Source organism: Aphelocoma coerulescens, chromosome 1 (genome assembly GCF_041296385.1).
Source record: "Aphelocoma coerulescens isolate FSJ_1873_10779 chromosome 1, UR_Acoe_1.0, whole genome shotgun sequence".
NCBI lineage: Eukaryota > Metazoa > Chordata > Aves > Passeriformes > Corvidae > Aphelocoma > Aphelocoma coerulescens.
Window position 1 is genome coordinate 21,794,644 of NC_091013.1, and position 19,384 is coordinate 21,814,027.

Sequence of the window (19,384 nt, forward strand, 5' to 3'; positions counted from 1 at the left end):
CATATCCAACAAATAGGTACCATGTTAAAATACCAGTGCTCATTAAATGATAGATTGAAAGTCAGTTTCCAAGTATCAGAGCACATTCTCCTAGAGCCTTCCTTGTTAGTAAGCTGTGAATCATGTATATCTCATCAATAACCTGTTGTGAAAAACAAAACTTTTCCTTGTTAGAACAGGCAGTGCCATTACACAAATGGTATATTGTCCTTCACATTTTATTTTGCAGATAAACAAGACTACTTTAATTACCCTGATCTGACATGCCATCTCCAGAACAGAAGGTACAGCACTGAAAGGTATAATACATTTGCAATACAGGGAAGGTTTATTCTAGGTATTAAATGAAATGGTATTAACATAGAGTATGAAAAATACTGCCCTTTTCTTCACAGAATCTTTCTTGAAGGAACAATTGTAAAAATGGATTTCATATTTTATTGCTTTCTTCAAAGTATTAAATGTTGTACTAAATGATATTTTTGAAAATATAAAGTTTATGCCACAAACAAGAAATAGTTTTTATTATTTGAGGCATCTCAGGTACGTTTTAATTACTTATATTTCATAATACCAAGGTAATTCTTGCTAGACCTTAAATAAGCAGGAGGTTAGCAGAGTCAAGGAGCCCTAGAAGTCAAATCCTTTTACAAAGACTACTTTTCATTTTCTGATTGATTAGGGCAAAATAGCCATTATAATCAATATGACAAGCAAACAGAAGGACTGAGTGGCAAAGAAATAGATGGAAAAGTATTTCAGGGATGTGGATGTTTTAAGAAAGGAGATCAGAAAGATGGCATCAAAAGCCAAAAAGGAGGGTATGAAAGAAATGTCATATTCAGGCGAGGAGAAATCAGAGCAGTGGAAAAGTCACCATTTTTGATACCTTGATCAAGCAGCACAGAACAACTTTTGTGCCTAGCAGAACAAAGAATTCTTGCACTTGCAGAAAGGAAAAGAAATAATAACAACACAGCATCTTTCTGATGAAAAGAAGTTGATATTAATCTCCTTGAAAATATAAATTGAGATCCCTGTAAAGGTCACAGACCAGAAACTGTGGAAACAAAGTAAATCTAACAACACCAAATGCCTTGTCTGAGTTAGCACTGTATACCTAACACACCACATATTTTTTCCCACATTCTTTGGAAGGAATACTTGTTTGAAAAGGTTTTGTGTAAGCTGGGGCAGAGCTGTGGGAGTTGGAAAGAGCATTCCTCCACACTGTGATGTTCCAGCACTCTGGACACAACCTGGGCTGCCCTTTGGCTGTGGGGAGAGACACACTGGCACCAGTGCCATGCCCCAAGGGGCTCCAGGGCCACACGGTGAGGACCAAAAACTTGGGAGGTACAGATCCTGCCATGATGTTGAGAGGCAGTCACTCTCATAGAAGAATAATTGTATTCAAATGAGGCATTTTTCTTCCTAAGGTTATGTAGTACATTAGTGATAAATACTGGTCATGGGACTCTGACACCTTCAGAGAGTTTGCAGAGGTCTATTTAAGATCATGAACACCAGGTGAAACATCAAAAATAGAACTCCAAGGAAAAAGTACATTTCCCAGGACAGGCTTCCGGATATTGTGGAGAATGAAATTTTGAATGAAACTGCAACAGAAAACTCAAATAAAACCTAGGTTTTACAGACAGAGAAATACACCATCTATCACAATAGATTTTTATATGACAGGCTTCAATAGCTCACAGGAACCAGGTCACAATCTTAATGTTGGTTGACTGAAGCTACTGCATTACTATTGTCACAGATCACTTTTGCCCCAAAGAGGTTTTAACATGTCATAATGTGGGAATTAACTGCTGCTTTCTGATAAGGAGCAAGTTACTTTCTATTATCAGACATCAAATCATTTTACTATTTTGCTGATATCTTCTTTTCTATATCTCTACGCCAAAGAAAATAGATTGTCTGCCTGTATAGTGGAAAGAAAATGTGCCTGAATAAGATGGAGATAAAAATGGATACAAAAATTAGCCCTTGAGGACAGTAGATTTCCCAAGACCTTGCTAAGAACTCAGAGACAGTTATATTTGGCTTTAAGTACTCAAGCCCAAGTTTATTTTCAGAAAATGAGAGATCCTATTCAGAGAGCTTAAAAGATGGCAAGGATATTTAAAGGAAGACGAAATTTTATTTATTTGTGATTAGTTTCATCAGTGGAAGAATAGTTAGGGTAAATAGATAGGGAAATACATATTTGTAGGATAGTACCATGTGAATCTGGAATGCAAATATCAAGTATGGATCGAATCTTTTATCAGTTGGACTATCACCATGAGAGTGTGCCTATACCAGGGATTGAAGGATTTATGGGTTATGAATTTGGCTTGCATATATATAAATACATATATATTTGTATGGAAACTTATGGTACACACTCAAGCACACAACTGGTGCACTTGAAGTGGTGTCCTTTGAAACAAAGGTTGCTGCCATGCAGTAGGACAGTGGGGATGCTTGGAAGCGTCATTTTAATATGGACACAAGGTCTTCCACTACATAGCTCTGTGCATTTTTATGGCACATTCAAAGTCAGACTGTTGGCAATCTGTCAGTTTTTTCATACCTGTCATGCTTGTTGATAGAGATCTGTTGCAAGTCTGCTCTTAACCTGTCTATCAGTTACCAAATGACTGCCACAGGAGGACCTCTCCACTCTTATCTCTCTATTTTTAATTACTTGGTGCTATGACCTACTAATGGATAACACTTAGCAAAAAGGACAGGAAAGTGTATTTAGTAGTTGTTAAATTGACAGAAACTATAGGTAAATCCTTTGCTGTGTAAGAAAAAAGCTGAAGGTCTAGAAAATTATCTCCCACAGAAGATGCTCACAAGTCTACCCATGTGTAGATTGGACAGCAACATGTCCTTCATGCTGTGTGATAAAGTCAGAAAAGGTGTGTCTTGCTCCCCCTCTCTTGGCACATATTCTGACTGAAACTCTTTTCTACTGCAATAGGTATTTGAAGACTAGTCCTCCTCCAACACAACAAAACCTTCTGAAGGCTTGTACCACAAGTTCAAGTCAGACACCCACACAGCCCTGGTCCAGTTTCTGAAAGGGAATTGCAGCTTGTTTATCCCGAGTGCACCTCCAGTGGACTCCCTCCTGACTCATAGTCACAATAGCAAGACTGAAAGAGAGATGAGCAGCAGAGCTGGAGCCATGGCTTCCAGAGAAGGTTGTCCCATGACAGCTGGTTTGGAACAGCATGCAGGGATCTGGTGTGGTTTTCTACTGCTTGGTGTATGACCCTGAGGATTTCGTAGAAACGGCTCTCAGTCTCTGGAGTCAGTGGGACTTTCTCTCCAGGGTCTCTGGACAGATCAAAAAGCAGTGGAGGATCATGTTGTGTAATGAATCCTCCATGGCAGAAGCAAACGTGAGAATCATAGCAACCATTGGAGTCCTCAGGACTGAAGTTTGGAGTGAAGAAGAAGACTTTCCAGACAGATTCACCTGCAATTTACATCCACAAAACAGCTGGTGATAAAGTGATAAAATGACAAAATGGAAGTCTCCTAGTTTTAGGAAACTCCAACATGGGAAATCAGTCTTTTGGTAAAAAGACAGCATAGACACTCTGTACAGAAACTGCATACTGAAAGAGTAAAACAAAATTGAGCAAAACAAAAATAAGCAAAACATGGTGATTTTCATGCTAAACATATTTATGAAACAATTATGACCATTTCATTCCCTTGGAAGAATTCTGATTACCTAAATCATAGAAGACTTTAAATAACGCTGTGTTTTACAGAAACAGCACTAAGAAGATTTGCAGAAATATATACTAAGTCTTCTTCAAGGCTTATTAAAATGTATTTTTGCCCCTTGACCATATTTATCCACTAGTAAATATGCTGGGCCCTGCATCTCATTTTGCTAATCAAAATAGTTTCCTTGTTACCTTTTTCTTCTCTTTCTCTCTTTGCTGTATTAACCCACTGTCCTCTGCCTCATGCTTTCTTTGCAAAGACCTGGGTGCAGAGTTTCTCATTTTATTAAATGGGATGACATGAAAAGGCATAATGAATGCTGTCTTAGGCCTCCAGCTGATTTTTCCAAACATAAATAATAAATAACAGTTACAGTAGCACAATTCTTAGGTGACATTCTGCTTTGTAAAATGAGAACCAAAGTTCTTAATTTATAGATTGGTCATTCTCAGCTTAATTTTCTGTGTACAGAAACTGAACTGTCCACTCTCATGTAACTTTAGTCAGTATTTTCACTGTTTGAAAATCCAAGATATTTCTTGGAATAAGAATAAGCAAATATCAGTTTGTTCTTTCAAGAAGCACTCTCAAACAGGTCAGTGGAGGATCAGAAAATACTTAACAAGATAGATGTAAACAAAAAATTTGTTACTGTTTTCCTCAAGTATCACAGAACAGATAGGAAAGGCAGAAACAGACAAAAACTTCCAGGGAAGCACACCATCCTCCTACAGCCAAGGAAATATATAGTTCTTCAGAAATGGAATAAAGAATAATTAATTAGAGTAAGAAAAATCTGTATTTTTCTCTTAATGAAAGCAGGTTACTAAACATCTGAGATCTATAATGTCAGATTACCTGCTCACTTGAGACTATAAAAACATTGGAAAAATTTAGTCATCAGTAATTTACATTTCTCAGCACCCTATTGTGTGGAAGGCCTTAGAAAATGTGGGACGGGTAGAGCAGAGATACACTGGTATATGCCATGGTGAAACTACATCCTACTCAGCTTTTAAAGAATAAAAACATGTTTAAAGAGAAATGTTTCAGCAGACTAAAGAGTCACAGGCTGCAGCTCTAGACCACAGCATGGATTTAAAGGACAGTAGGTGACCTTAAGATTCTTGACAGCTTCTTCAATTCCACAGCATTTTTCACATTATAAGTGATTTTACCTTTAGGAACCAATTCAATGACAGAGCCTGGGGACTTGCAGTTCACTTCATCTCCACTTAAATTGGGGTCGGATGGGTGATGGCTATTATACACATTAGACTGGGAGAACCCTCTGAATGCTTCTTGGAAGTCAGCAAAGGGAAGGACTTTTAAAAGCTGAGTGACTTGCTGGCACAGACAATAGGACGTGGAAGGTTTTAAAAGGCTCTGGCTGTGACAGCTGCAATAGCACAGTGTTACTGGGAAAAAAATGAAAGGAAATTTAAAGGAAGGCAAAGCAAGATAAGGCAAAGTAATGCAAGATGGCATTCCTTCATCTACCTCCAGGAACATTTGGAAAGGTTGGTTTGGCACTTGAATCTCTTGTTTTCTCAGAATTAAATAAACAAACAAAATCAAATAGTGCCACTTAAACTTCTTTGAACTTATGCACCGAACATTTCCAAGAAATATACCTCTCGTTTACTGAGATTTAGAATTTAAACTCTGAGAAGGCATGTAATTCTCTACTAAGCATTGGTTCAGGCTCCTTAGATGTGTTTAATTGCAAGATGGACAGAGGAGAACATAAAAAGCCATAGGGCTTGATTAATCAGTGCACTGTGTGTCATTGTAGACCATGCAACATTTGCCACACCTGAGAATTTGATTCAAGGCACCAGAACACCTTGACAGAAGATCAGCAGAAAAAAATTTATATGGCTACTAAAATGTCAATTAAAGGAAGTTCCAACAAGGCCACGCAGCACATGAGAACTTTGTGGTCAAGCCTACTGCACATTGGTCTTTCATGGTACATTTGTGCTGAATGACATTGAAAAGAAAACTTTCAGCTACCTTTTTTTTGGTGTTGGGCATTATAGCATCAGGTCTGCTCTAGGGCTTACAGATAGCAATACAAAGTTGAAAATTCTGAATTAATGCAAGCTGGTACAAGCCGCCAATATAGGTAAGAAATGGGGAAAAGAAAGAAATAAGGAAGTTGTACCATGATTTTTTTTCCCCCCAAAATAAAGACTTGCTTAGGTTTTGTTATATACAGAACATAGAGCATGTTGCAAAATCATGCGTGGGTTTGGGGACAAGGCGCGCGTGACATCGTCTCATGTCTGAGTGACATTGCTAGTGTTTTGAAGAGCTGATGGTACTTTATCAGATATGCAGCTATAAAATGTCATGATTATACAGTACAAAACACTGATCACTGGGAGGGCAAAGGTGTTACTGCGCAATGCTTATCTGTTGCACTGCAGCAGTGTTTCTGGAGACTAATGTTATGCTGGAGAAGCAGCAGCAGACTGCTGCTTCTTTAAACACCTATTTCCTAAGCATTATAAAAACTAAAGCATATCTGTCAGTGGCTGTGGCTGTGGAGCAGACAGTGCAATATACTAGGAGACATTAAGAACTGTCAGACTTCTAATCTGTAAAGCTGATGAACTGTATTAAGGCGCAATATTAAAAAGAGAGAGCTCTCTCCCCATCTCTCAGCTGATAGAAAATCTCAGGTTGACAGAGGGTTAAGTACAAGGATCAAATTAATCTCCCAGTAATTAATGGTACCTGTGTCCTCCAAAACATCTGGATAGTAAAACCTTGTTATAAAAAAAGATAACTGTATGTCTCTTCCACAGTGAAGTTAGTAGTAAAATTGCCAGGGCTTCCCCAAAGCCAAGTATATCAAGCCCCTTATGAAACAGCAGGCAGGCTTTAAGCCTGCAGCACCCTTAAAGGTCCTATCCCAGTGCTTCACAAATAATTTCAGTCCTTTTTTCCTGCAATTCTCCAGTTCTCTGAGTTGTCCAGTAAGATCGCTCTCAGAATACCTCTTTTTGTTACGTTAAGAAAACAAAAACTACAGAAGCTGTACTTCTAAATAGTTTCAAATTAAGATACGTTGCTATTAGTCCAAGTGTAGTGGTGCAGGTGGCTGCAGCTACTCTTTCTTCTGAGGAGAACTCAGACAATCAGCTGTGGTGGTCAGCAATCCAAATTTAGCATGCAACTTCAACTCATGATTCCCTTGTTTTGCTTTTTGCCTGTTTTCCCCTGATTGGTTAATATTTTGTCTTCTAGTTTTATGTATGAAGTTATGCATATTCATTTTCCTTCTTTAATATTAGTTCTAGAAAGTTCTTTGTTCCTCGACGCCCCATTGGATCCTTCCCTGAGTCCCTCCTATGTGTTGTTCCCATTGGTTCCCTTGCTGTCAATCCCACCTGCTTGCCCCAATCCCATTGGCTAAGATCCCTTTCCCCACCTATTCTGTACCCAGTATAAGATCCCTGGACCCTCCCACCAATGGGTCTCTTTGTCCCTGTCATTTCACAGGAATAAACCTGTGTGGAACACATACAGAGAATCCCCTCTCTTTACTTCTTTCCCTTGGCCTGCGTGCCTGCCTGGCAGCGACAGGAAGGTACAGCCCCTTTTGGGTGAGGAGCTCTGCCCCTTTTCAATGTGTGCTGGGCACTGAGTGCCGCCTTCCAGAGGGGTTTCAGCGTTGACCTCCAGGCTTCTTTGTGTCAGCATGCGAGGGGTAAAACCCCCTTCTGCCAGCTCCCAGTGGCTGAAAACCCCTCCATCCAAGTAAATCTGCTATGAACATAGTTGTTCAATCTCCCTAGAAGACTTCTCTTTTATTATCCTTTACCCAGCTATTTATCTTCTCATACAGACAATAGTAGCTTCAACTGACAGGTAGAGGCCATGAGATTAAATAAAAGTCTCTCAGTAAGATATATTAATATATTCAAGATGAAGTGACATACTGGATACGGATGTAATTTCTCTTATAAAAGCACCCTTCTTCATCACTGATGGCTAACTGGTGTTTTCTGATAAGCGGTTCTTGACGTGAATAGAAGCTATTGTTGCATTATTGCCTGGACTTCATTTTTACTGAATTTAATCTATGACAGTAGCTTTACAGGTTTGCAGCTACTGTCATTTCCTTTGTTCACATTATTGTGTGGCTTCCCTCTGTAGAAGAACAAGTTAAACAGGTCTGTTCTCCACCATACACTGGGGAGCTAGTCCCTGCTTGAATTCAGATGCCTCAGAGCCATCTGGGTGTAGCAGACCAACATAAATTGCCACAGACTTCTCTGTCTCAAGTGTGCTCTGGAGCCATTGTCAACTCCCACACTCTAACTCATGCTTTTCAACAGTTCTACACAGTAGCAGATGAAAACTGCAACTCACTTGAAAATTACTTTTTTCAGATAACTCTTGTTATTAGATTGAATCCTTTCTTCCCCATTCCTTTAAGTTCATTCAGAATTCTTATGTTCTCTGATAATTTTATTTGTAGCAAATATCACATATATGTATATATTCAGCTTTTCGATAATTTAACAGCGTAGAAAAGCTTCAGTTGTGAAATTCTTGTAAAACTATATATAACTCTATATAGTAAAGACAATACTATTTGGTTACTATAATGAAACTATACCTATTATTTTTATGACTATGTGCATTCCTCAATCAGCTAATGAAAAATATGCCATTTGAGTTTAAAAATTTGTAACTTTATTGTTCTTACAATGAAAATTCATTTTACTTTTTTTTATATATTTAATGTCTAGATATCTTATAGTGTTATATTGTTACATCAGTCAAAAGATAGCACATTATGTCCCAGTGTAGGTAGAGAATAGCTGAGTGATATTCAAAGACATAATGTTGGTTTATAAGAACCAGTTGTTGCTACAAGAGGCTTGCATAAAGAACTGTGCAGAACTTAACAGTTTTTGACTGAAAAACATGAAAAAATCAGGAGTAGCAGTGATTTTAAAATAGTTAGCATAAAACCTACAGTGTTAAGTATCTACTAAAACAGAAAGGATTGCACATTGCTGAATATCTAATAATCATACTGAACAAATACTGCAGGAGAAATATAAGACACGCTGAAACCATTCCCAGACTGATGAAGGCAGAAATCTCCCGACTGAGTTCATTATCTAGAGTAAGTGCTGTGGTATGAGAAACTTCCACTGAATCCTGTTCAAAAGTCAAGATTATCCGCTGAATTGTACTAGATGAAAAAGAATTATTTTCCTGAATTCTTCATCACCTTCAAAAAGAATTGATTGATCATTTGCAGTGTTTTCTTGTTGAAGAAAGTCTTAAAAGGGAAGAATCTGCGGGTATAGAAATTATGCTGCTAAAATAGGAAGTACTATAATGCAATGTTATGCCTCATATTTGGATGTCTTAGGTGATAGCAACATGGAAGAATACGTATTGCTCTGGAAGAAAAATCCCATCTGTAGTAATTTGATGGAAATAATCCAGACACCTGCTAAAGATTTGTTTGAAGAATATTTACTTGCTGAATGGTCCATGTAATTTTCAGTTCATCTAAGCAGCAGCTGATGGCATGCTGGAGAGAGAGGATAATGTTGGCACACACACTATAAAAAGAAACCTAAACCAAACCAAACCAGAAAAAAAACCAACTAAAAAACCTGGTCATTTTCAATCTATATTAAAAGTCCTTGAAAACACAAAAGCCTTATTTTAATGCTTATGAAAATATAGTCTTGATTTTCATGTGGTGGTTTTCCACCAGAGTCAATAAGAGATTAAGAACACCCTTTCAGTTAATCAGTCAGTTAAGAACACCTTTAGGAACAAAGCAGAAACACTTTGCCAAAGATGGCAAAACCCAAAGAGAAACCTATTCAGAACGGTGTTTTCTATTTTGATTTTTTGTCTGTTCTTCAAGATTGCATTTTATTAGCAGAAAATAAATTGAGGACAATAATTTCCCTCTTACAGAAAGCGGATGCAATATTTCTGAGTGAAAAGAACAGATCTATAAGATTCAGAAAGCAATTTTTGTGATACTAAACAAACACAAGGGACAAAGATGCAATGGAAGTCCTAAGCAACTTCTGCAAATATTTTTAGACAAATTTCTGTCAGCCAAAAGCAAAAGCACCACCAGGAATTTTCTTATAAATTATATTCTGCAGAAAGCTGTCAAAATTTGGATGTCAAAAAAATAAGCTGTCAACACATGGAATGCTAGTGAAGTACACAAAATCATTAATCTGAAAATTACTACCATGCACAACCTTTAAGTTATCAGATGTACATCTAAAAACAAAGAAATAACAGTTCAAAGTTGATTTAAAACTGAAAAATAGAAATTTTGTAAATGCAGTTGCCTGAAATTTTGTGCTGTGCCAAAGAATACTGAATAATCATTTGCTTTACTTAAAAAAGTTGAAGAAAAGTGAAATATTCTTCCTTACAAGTGTCTTAGCTAGTTGAATTATTTTATTATTTTCTTTATTTTTATAAAGGTACAAGGTCACTTAGACAATCTTTTGGAAAAAAAAATCATTTTGAAAATTCATTCAGTTAAGTATGAATGACAACAGAGCAAAGAAGTTGCTTTTATGAGAGTAAAAAAATTGAGTTGAAGAAAATGAACATTTGCAAGTAAGATGGTGCAAAAAATATCAGCATCAGCCACGCCTAAATATTAAAAAAAAAATCAGAATGACTGAAATTTGGTTTTATTGTAAAGATGTATGTGCAGTTCAGCATCTGAAACATAAGACAGAAGCTTTTATCCCAGTGTTAGAAAATGCATGTCTTTTCCAGAATCTGAACCCAGTAAGATTATGAATGATGTTAAACCATAAATTTGCAATTTTCCTGACACTGAGCAAACAATGCAAAAATCCTTCAAAATCTGAATTAAAAACCTTAGCACCAAAAGGACATACCACAGGATGCTCTCTTACATGTGATCAGCAGGGACTGTGGTACAAATAACACATTTATTCCTAAGAACATTTCTAGAAGTATATTTTCTGTTTCACATGGACTTTTTCAAGGTAATGGTATTTCATAGAAATCCAGCAGTTTGCCAGTTTGGACCTTTATGCAAAATCCAACCTTTTTTTCACAGTTCTCCAGGCAGCAAAAAATCTTTGAATTTGAAAAGAAGAGTTTTAGGAAAGTAATGGGAATATTTTCTTGTTTTGGTTGAATGCAAAATGAATGTAGAAATCTCCAGCTATTCTCCAGATGACAGTAAAAGATGGAAAAAGGAAAGAATCCTGACTCTCTTTCATAATTTTCAGCTTAAAAATGCATGTGTACAGTGCAGTGAAAAACAGGCTTTACCCTTCAGAAGTGCAATAACGTGCTAGAATCTCCTTCCTCTGAGAAACAAGAACAGAGAAGGATCTCCTGGAGATGCAGATGAAATGAATATGTTTTAACTTTTCCTTATATAGGACTTAGATGGAAACACCAGCATCATTATAATGAAAAGTTATTTAGGTCTGTCATTCAATTAATACAAAATAATTTTGTAATTTTCAAGGTTTGTTTGTTGGGGCTTTTTTGATTTTATGGGGGCTTTTTGGTTTTCATTTCTTGTTTGGGTTGTTTTCGGGGGAGGGGATTGTTTGGGGTTTTTTGTTTGGTTTTTTTTTGTTTGTTTGGGGGTTTTGCTTTTTTTTGTTTGTTTGTTTGTTTGTGTTTGTTTTTGTTTGTTTTGTGGGTTCTGGTGGGTTTTTTTTGCTTGTTTTGTTTTGGTTTTTTGTGTTTTGTGTTTTTTTTTGTTCTGCTTTTTTTTTTTTTTTTCTTTTTGGAGTGTTTTTATTAAGGAATCATTCATTGGATTGGTGTACAGGAGGTTTGGCTTGTACCTTCCACGTTGCAGCCATATTCCTGCCCCTTACCTTGCAATAAAACCAGGATGAAGGGAAGTGAAAATAAGAAGCAGAAAGGCAAAAAAAAGGTCTCCATTTCAACTTAAACAACTGCAATAATAAATTGGTTTTATGATCTTGCTAGGATTAAGAGTAGGGTAAGTATTTTTTTGAGGACAGTATTTAATTTCTTTTCATTCCCTTTATTTCTCTCTCTTTCTCTCTCTCTCAAAGTAGGGGAATGCTGGTAGGGAATGGAGCACTGCAAATCCCAGGGTATAAATAGCTCTGCCTGAGCCTAACAGTAACTCTGCTGCCACTGACACAGGGCAGAGCAAAGGCAAGAAAATACTGTAACAGTATTTGTCATGCTTGTCAGGGGGAACACTTCCCTACCTAAAATATTGTGAGCAGAAATGTGTATCAGATGATTAGGTCAATTTTCTCGAGCTTGATATAAACCATTTCATGGTGTCTGTTCATGCTAGAAATGCTCTTCTCTCCTTTGACAGTCATGTTATTTCACACTTATCAAATCATATGTCCATAACTGTGTCACCCAAATTCAACTGTAGCTGCTCTGATATAAGGCTCAAAATAGCAAATTAAAATTCTTAATGAGATAGTTTAGGTAAATGACACTTGATGCTTGGTTTGCTTCCTCCAGTGCTGTGGTTGAAACACTGAACATAAAGAAGGGTTTTGGGAGATAATTTGAGATTTTTGGAAGATTTTCTTGATTGTAACTCCATGACATGGAGAAGATCAGGTAGAGAGAGGGGAAAAAAACAAAGGAGAGAAACATGGAGTGAAGATGTGTTCATAAAGCAAGTTAGGAAGCAGGGAAACAAAATATCTTCAGTAATCAGATGAAAAGGTTGCAATGAACGACAGCAAGAAACAGTAATAAGTGATTCAGATGCTTCATGCAGAGCAAGAAGATACTTCTTTTTTATATAATAACTTTTCTGTAAACTGTAACATGTAAATGTCTAAATATCAGTAAAAGATATGTCTATTTATCTATGGAAACTTTGTATTTATTGCAACAAGTTTTTGTGCAACTTCTTGATAGATTACTTTGCCACTGTGTGTTGGTATTAAGACAAAGTCTGGTGACAAGGAATGAGGTTTAATGAGACCTAATGAAGTTTTTTAAAGTGTTTTTGTGGAGGGGTGCCTTTGCCTCCACAATAAGAGCTGCCCCATCACCGACAGCACCTGTGAGAAAGAGTAAAAAGATTCTCAGAGAGCCAATAGCTAATGGACAATGTAAATTACTGTTTTAGTCTTATGTTAAAAAGAAAATTCAACAAGCAAAGTGAATGGCACTTTCTTAGAGTGCCACTTAAGTCAGGATTTGCATTTTATATTTTTCTGACCATTCTTGTCAGTTCTTTTATTACACTAATACATGTATAAAATGCGGCTTTGTGATCCAAAACCAATTCACTATTTGCATTTTATTGCACATTCTAATGGCTATCTTATTTATTTGTATTTGTAGACAGGTCCTTTTTTGAACCTCTGCTGATTTAAAAGTTACACTAAATAAATTCCCTGAGTCTAAAATTCCCAGTCAATTTCAAAATACTCTCACAGTGTTCTTCCTGTCACTTAGCACAATAATACTATTTTTCAGACTGTGAAAAAGGTAGCAGGGCATCTCCAGTTCTAAATTCATGTTACTAAATAGGATTTATTGCTCATCACTTTGCTGCTACTGCTACAGTATTCAATCTGACAATCTGGTCACCTCACCTAATTTTGGATCACTGCAAGCAACGTGCAGGTCTTCATGTAAGTTAGTTATCAGCCTATACTTACCTGCTTTTTAACTTTCTTAGAGATGTTTAAGGTGAGAAGAGCTCTGCTTGTTTCTCTTTTGATGAGAGTGATTTGCTCTCATCAGGTTAGCTCAGCTGTAGGTGTCTACTACACTGTAGACATGTACATGTTGTCATCACCATCCTCAGAGTCTGCTAAAAAACCAAGGTGTTCTTTAAGAGTCTTGAGGCCATCAAAAAGCCTCACTGGACCTGCCCAGCCCTCAGCTGGATCAGGTGGTGCCCCAGCCCCACCTGCTCAGGTGGGCCCTCATCCATGCAGGATTCCCATTTCAGCTCAGCCCAAGGCCATCACTCCCTGCCTGAGTGGTGCAGCAGTGGCCAGTTCCCAGCCCTGTCTCTGGATGTTCCTATGTTACAGCCTTTCTTCCAGCTTTGTCTGTGCTCTTGTCTCCTCCTGTTCCTGACCAAACTCTCTGGGTGGACCTTGAATTTGACTCACCACTCTCCCTCCCAGGACTGGGGCTGTTGTGGAGCCTTTACCAGCACCCAGCTCTGCTCATTCTGCTCAGTTGCTGGAAGACATTGGTCTGTCAGTAAAGCCACTGTCAGTGCTGGGGTCACTCACAGTTCTGTTGGAATCACCTTCAGGGTGAAGTGTCATCCCAAGTTAGAAAGCTGAACTTGTCTCTCCAGTATTCTCTACTGTATCCTCAATTTTGTTTTTAAGATCAAATATCTATCTACAAGGTGCTGGTGCTTATGAAAGTCCCACAGTGTTCATCCATAGGGTGTTAAAAATTTCCTCCTCTCAAGTACATGTAAAACCCACATATTTCACTGACATGGCCAGAAAATAAAGAGGTTTGCCTTCCTTGTTCATATATGTTACTTCTGCATACCTTTTTTTAAATAAGTCTTATTTATCCCTAATGATCATTCAATGATCTTTGAAATATAGTCACTAACTACAGTACATCTACATCAACACTGCCTATGAGATGCTGTATCTTGCTCATATAAATGTACTGTTTCTTTTGTTCCAGTTGTATAGAATAAGAACAAAATCTCATTCCAGGTATTTCAAGTGAAGTCTCTTTTTGTCATCTAATTCATCCCCCTGCCACTGCACAATTGTTCTCCACAATGTATTTTCTAAGAGCTCTCTTGATGTATGGTGTCTTCAATTGTAACTTTTGTGCTACTATCATTCATTTCCTTTATTGCAGAAGACAAAGACATTTTATTGGCATGCTCCTTTCACTTAGTGTTTTATGTACTAACTTTTTCAAATACAAATCCTTTACAAACTTTTTTCTGAAGTTTAAGGATTTTGGTGCAGATGACTGTCTCACAGTTCATTTGGTTTGCCCCATCCCTCAACTACCTGTTGCATTGTCTATTCTAAATTCCATTTCTACACCTTTTGCAGAGTTGTGGTGCACTGAAGTGAATGTTAAAATCCCTGTGAATTTACTGATGATTTAATCTTGTTTGCCTTCAGTTCAACAAAGTATTTTTACATTAGCTTAAGAATACAAATAATAACCCCATGCTTAAATTTAGCAAAGTACAATGTATTCTATGACTGAAGCTGCTGTGTGCTTAACTAATTGTTTGAGCCAGGATCTATATATGCTGCTCAAATTGCATCAAATCTCCTACTTCAAACTATTTGATGAAAAAGAATGAGTAAATTATTTTTTGGCCATCTGTGCTCTTGCTTAATAAAATAGTTAATAAAAACTGTTTTATTTCTTTGCAACACTCATATATATTAATGGATATAGTGTGAAGAATTTATTTAATATTGTCTCAAGGTCTGTAGGAAGAAGCAACCTGAATCAAGTTTTACCAAGTCGAACTTTCCTGTTCACTGGACAGCTGTACCTTGTAGAAAAATCAGTGTTCAGCATTCACATCTTACCTCCCTGAAAATTAAACTCATGTCTGAGTAGCAACAACCTCTACCTTCAAACATAAATTCCTCAGTTACTCAGAATCTCAGTGGTAATATCTTGTTGCCTTTTCTTCTTCTGGCATATACATGTATATGTATACATGGCATACTACTTAATATATCCAGGTAAATCCAGGTGGTTTTGAGCTATGTGCTGTGTGGACCTGGTGCAGCATTTGAACAAAGCCCTTTCCAGCTCTTGGGCCTCCTGGAGAGATTCATAAGCATAGGATAGTCCTACACAATGCCAGAGTGCTCAGCTGAGATGTAATCAGCTATGGAGTGAGTTCATCTCAAACTAGAAGAATGCAGCAATGGACCTCGGGAACTCCAGGCATTATCCCTAATTCTCTGTGCTGTATTTTCTTACAAATTTTTGTGTAAAAAAGATAAAAATGCTAGAACTTCAGGCAGTGTTTGATATCTGTTCTAAAACTGACTTAAAATTTCTACCCAATCATTTTCATGGGTCACAAAGGGCAAGGGGTTTTGATGACACGAGTGGCAAAAGGGATACTGGTGGGGTATTTTCCCTCCAGTTTCTGGAGCACACTGAGGGAGGGTAGGTAGACCACTGCTGTGACTAAGGTGGTAGAGACCATGTCTGTTCCCTTTGGCTTGATCTTTTATTTTTAACTAACTATACAATTCAATGTAATAATTCTAACTAGTCTCAAAGTATCTTTTGAAGAGGGCACTTATAAAGTTAAGCCAACACCTACTATTATTTCTTGTGGCACTATGAGGTCAAAGGTATGTTAAGCAAGACAATTACAAAGACAAGTTAAACAAAGAAAGCTTTATCCTTGAGCATGAAATTCTACAACTTTTTATTGGTCTAAGAGTATGTTGCCATATATTATGGTTTTCTCTAAGGGCTCTAACCCCTTTTTTAAGAAGTGATATAAATAAATAGAATATAAAACTGTTTGCATTCTGAAGTAATTCAGTTACACATTGTACTTTCTCAAAACTACTGAAAGTGCTTTTGGCACTACATGACAGATATAAATTTTATATATGCCTTCCATCCTCACTGCAGTTAAGAGTGATGACAGGATATTGTGAAATAGAAACATCTGCATACTGGTAGTTGTTTTTGGACTGTTGAATCTTACATTAAATTTTTAATTCATAGTTCTGCAAACTCGACCTCCATCTCTCAATTTTAGGTGGTTTATTTGTCAAAGTACTCCTTATAAAATCTATGACAATACTAATGGCAACAGGAAAGACTAGGAAATGTTTTTCTATTTTATTCACTACCATGGCCCCTTCTAAGAATTTTTATGGTATTCTTCACAAGGCAAATAACCTTACACAAATTCCTCATCCATTGCAATGGAAAAGAAAATTGATTACATGAATGATTTTCAGCTGTAAACCAGGTTTGGTTTAGCATTCAGCAGTGGTTTGAAGTAATCCTTCCTTCATACTATAGTGCACCGCACACTGACAGATGTTCACCTCAATTTCATGTTGTGATTAATTAAAGCACAATTTCTCTTACTTTTCCAAAGAAGTCTCTAACTAGCTGTCATTCACCCTGAACATGTCCAAGCTTGTACTCTTTCTTAAACTCTTTACTGATACCCAGTGGGAATTCCTAACTGAGGGCTTGGCACTTAGACTCTGTAGACATAAAAAGGAACCTGAAATTCAGTTAGGATTAGAGGATAGGAAATCTTCCAAACAAAGTGCATTCAAATGGTAGTCAAGCCAGGCAGATAGACCTGCTGAAAAATTTACCTGTCATCCAGATCTTCACCCTCACCTTGACAGCTTTGCCTGTCCTGCTGAATCTTATAGGTCTGTCTAGTTTTAACTTCAGAACTTTGGATCACTACTCACCTATCAAACATAAAAAAACCAAAAAGTTAAGTATGAAAAAGGTTATCTGCTTTCACAACTAGCTCCCCAAAAACAGATCAAAACTTACAGGAGGAATAAGATGGCCATATACAGACATATTACACAGCTGTGCAGATGTGCAGGAATGCACATAGTTTAAGGCTTCCTAAAGGTTCTCCTCTACATCCCTGAGACACAATGTGTCCTCACACACCTTTTGCAAGTATGTAGCAACTGAAATACAAAACCTAACAATGCAGTGTGATAAGAATATATCTGAGGTCAACTGGTCCACAAAGAGAACAAATTGCTTGAAATTGGTTAGAAAAGACCGAGTATAATTATCATAGGAGCTGTTCTTGTGTGTCCAGGCAGAGACTACATTGACAGGCTCAGCCCAGCTCTGAGGTTTACATGTTAATGAGGTAGAAACCCCTTTCTGACTCTTCCATGCTATGGTAATAACACAGATTTAGCAAGCTTGACATGTAGGCATTGTCCTTGTAATCATTTGCCAACATCTTAGTTTGAAAAATACCCACTAATGGAATAACACTTTACAACAGTCAAATAATTTATACTTAATTTTCTTGATTAAAAGATAAAAATATGTAACTTTTTCACATTTAAGCTGTGTTAAAGAGAGTGATGTTGATTTTTTCACATTTTCTGTCTTCCAAGTACAAACACTTCTCATGGATTAAATGCTTTGAAAGATATGTACTCAAAAATATTTTCTGAAATACAAGTGGCACTTTTACTTTTTTAAGTTCCACCTGCTAGTTGCTAAGCATTCAAATATACTTCTCAGAACTTAGTTCAGGGTTATTGTTTTGGTTTGGCATGGTTCGGTTAATTTTTTTCAAAAATCAGTAGTCATCACTATTCAAAAGCACTGGTAGATATTTAACACTTCTATCTGGAGACCTCAAATATTTTGGCATATAAAAGCAGGGAGAAAAGAGGCCTTTGATAATGATCAGGAGGTACAGGCTTTGTATAATCTACTTAGTATCATGTTCCCAAATCCAGTTAAAGCATTTCTCAGCACCTTTCCCTTGATTATTACAATGACTCTGTAAATACCAGCACGGTTTTCTAGGACAGACTTCTGTTGCCACAACACAGTCCTGGTGTTTGGAGCCACTTGGCATTCTTGAGATCACCAGAACTTCTAAATAACCCAACAGCTCCACTCAAGCAGAGCTGAATGAACTGAAGCATATGAGAAAACAACATGTATTCTTGTACAATGTTTTGCAATTCCCAGTTCCTTTTCTGTCTACTGACTGATTATGTTTCCATTGACCGTGAAACTGAACTGAGACATTTGTGTTCAGTACTTACTCGTGTGCTAAGATAAGCTTATTAATGCACTTTGCAAGATTTTCAGGATAAACCTCAAAACTGTCAAAGTATGATATCCAGTAGAATAAATTCAGTTGTAATAAAAACTGGTCATTTTTGCTAATTTTGATAAATTAAAATATCATAATTCAAATATTTCAAGTATCATATATAATTCATTTTTCATAATGGATTTAGTTTTATTATAATCCCTATTTCAAGTCACATCGTGTATTTTCTGCCACTAAAGAATGCATCAGATTACTAATCTTTTCCTTACTCAAAACTTAAAATTAGAGAATGAAAAACAAAATAATGTATGAGGTCCTAAAGTTTTCCTTCAAAGTTTAAAAGTGACCATTGCAAATATGACTCCAAAGAAATTCTACATGCTTTCTGTATTTGTTTTGAAAAAAAGTCAGCTATATAAACCCTCAGTTTCAGCATGACATAATAGTCACATTTTTTTCTCTCCCTTATTTTCTTGATTCTCCCTTTGGTCTTCTTATTCTGATCAGCTCTGTTAGGATAAAATCTTCCATATGATATTTAGGTTTTCTAGCAAATTTCAAACTTTAAGGCAAAACTTCAATCTCACAGCATAATTCAAGTCATCTTGTATTTCTCCTCATACTTGCACATAAGCTCATGCCTTCAACAGCATACATACCAATACTCCTCACTGATGAAACTGATTTCCTCTGGAAGATGTTTTGTTTAATCTCTGGCTTTCTTGTAATTTGCTTTTTGAAAACTGACCTGAATGTGCAAGAGCTACAGTTGTTTCTGAATCATAAAAGTATGTGGTCTTAGAGCCTCTGGCTACA

The 19,384-nt window shown here is 36.9% G+C and overlaps 1 protein-coding gene across 3 annotated transcripts in view; it reads right to left on the reverse strand.

Annotated features, from left to right (window-relative positions):
- STS (steroid sulfatase) overlaps positions 1-19,384 on the reverse strand; it is a 112,789-nt gene that overhangs the window by 13,898 nt on the left and 79,507 nt on the right. The window contains exon 10 of one of the 3 annotated variants that reach the window (XM_069003876.1): positions 214-3,493. The exons of the other annotated variants lie outside the window; for them this stretch is intronic. Within the exon in view, the coding sequence (XP_068859977.1) occupies positions 3,111-3,493 (383 nt within the window). The 3' untranslated portion in view covers positions 214-3,110. Of the gene's footprint in view, positions 1-213; positions 3,494-19,384 lie in introns of those variants that run through there. 3 annotated transcript variants of the gene reach the window in all.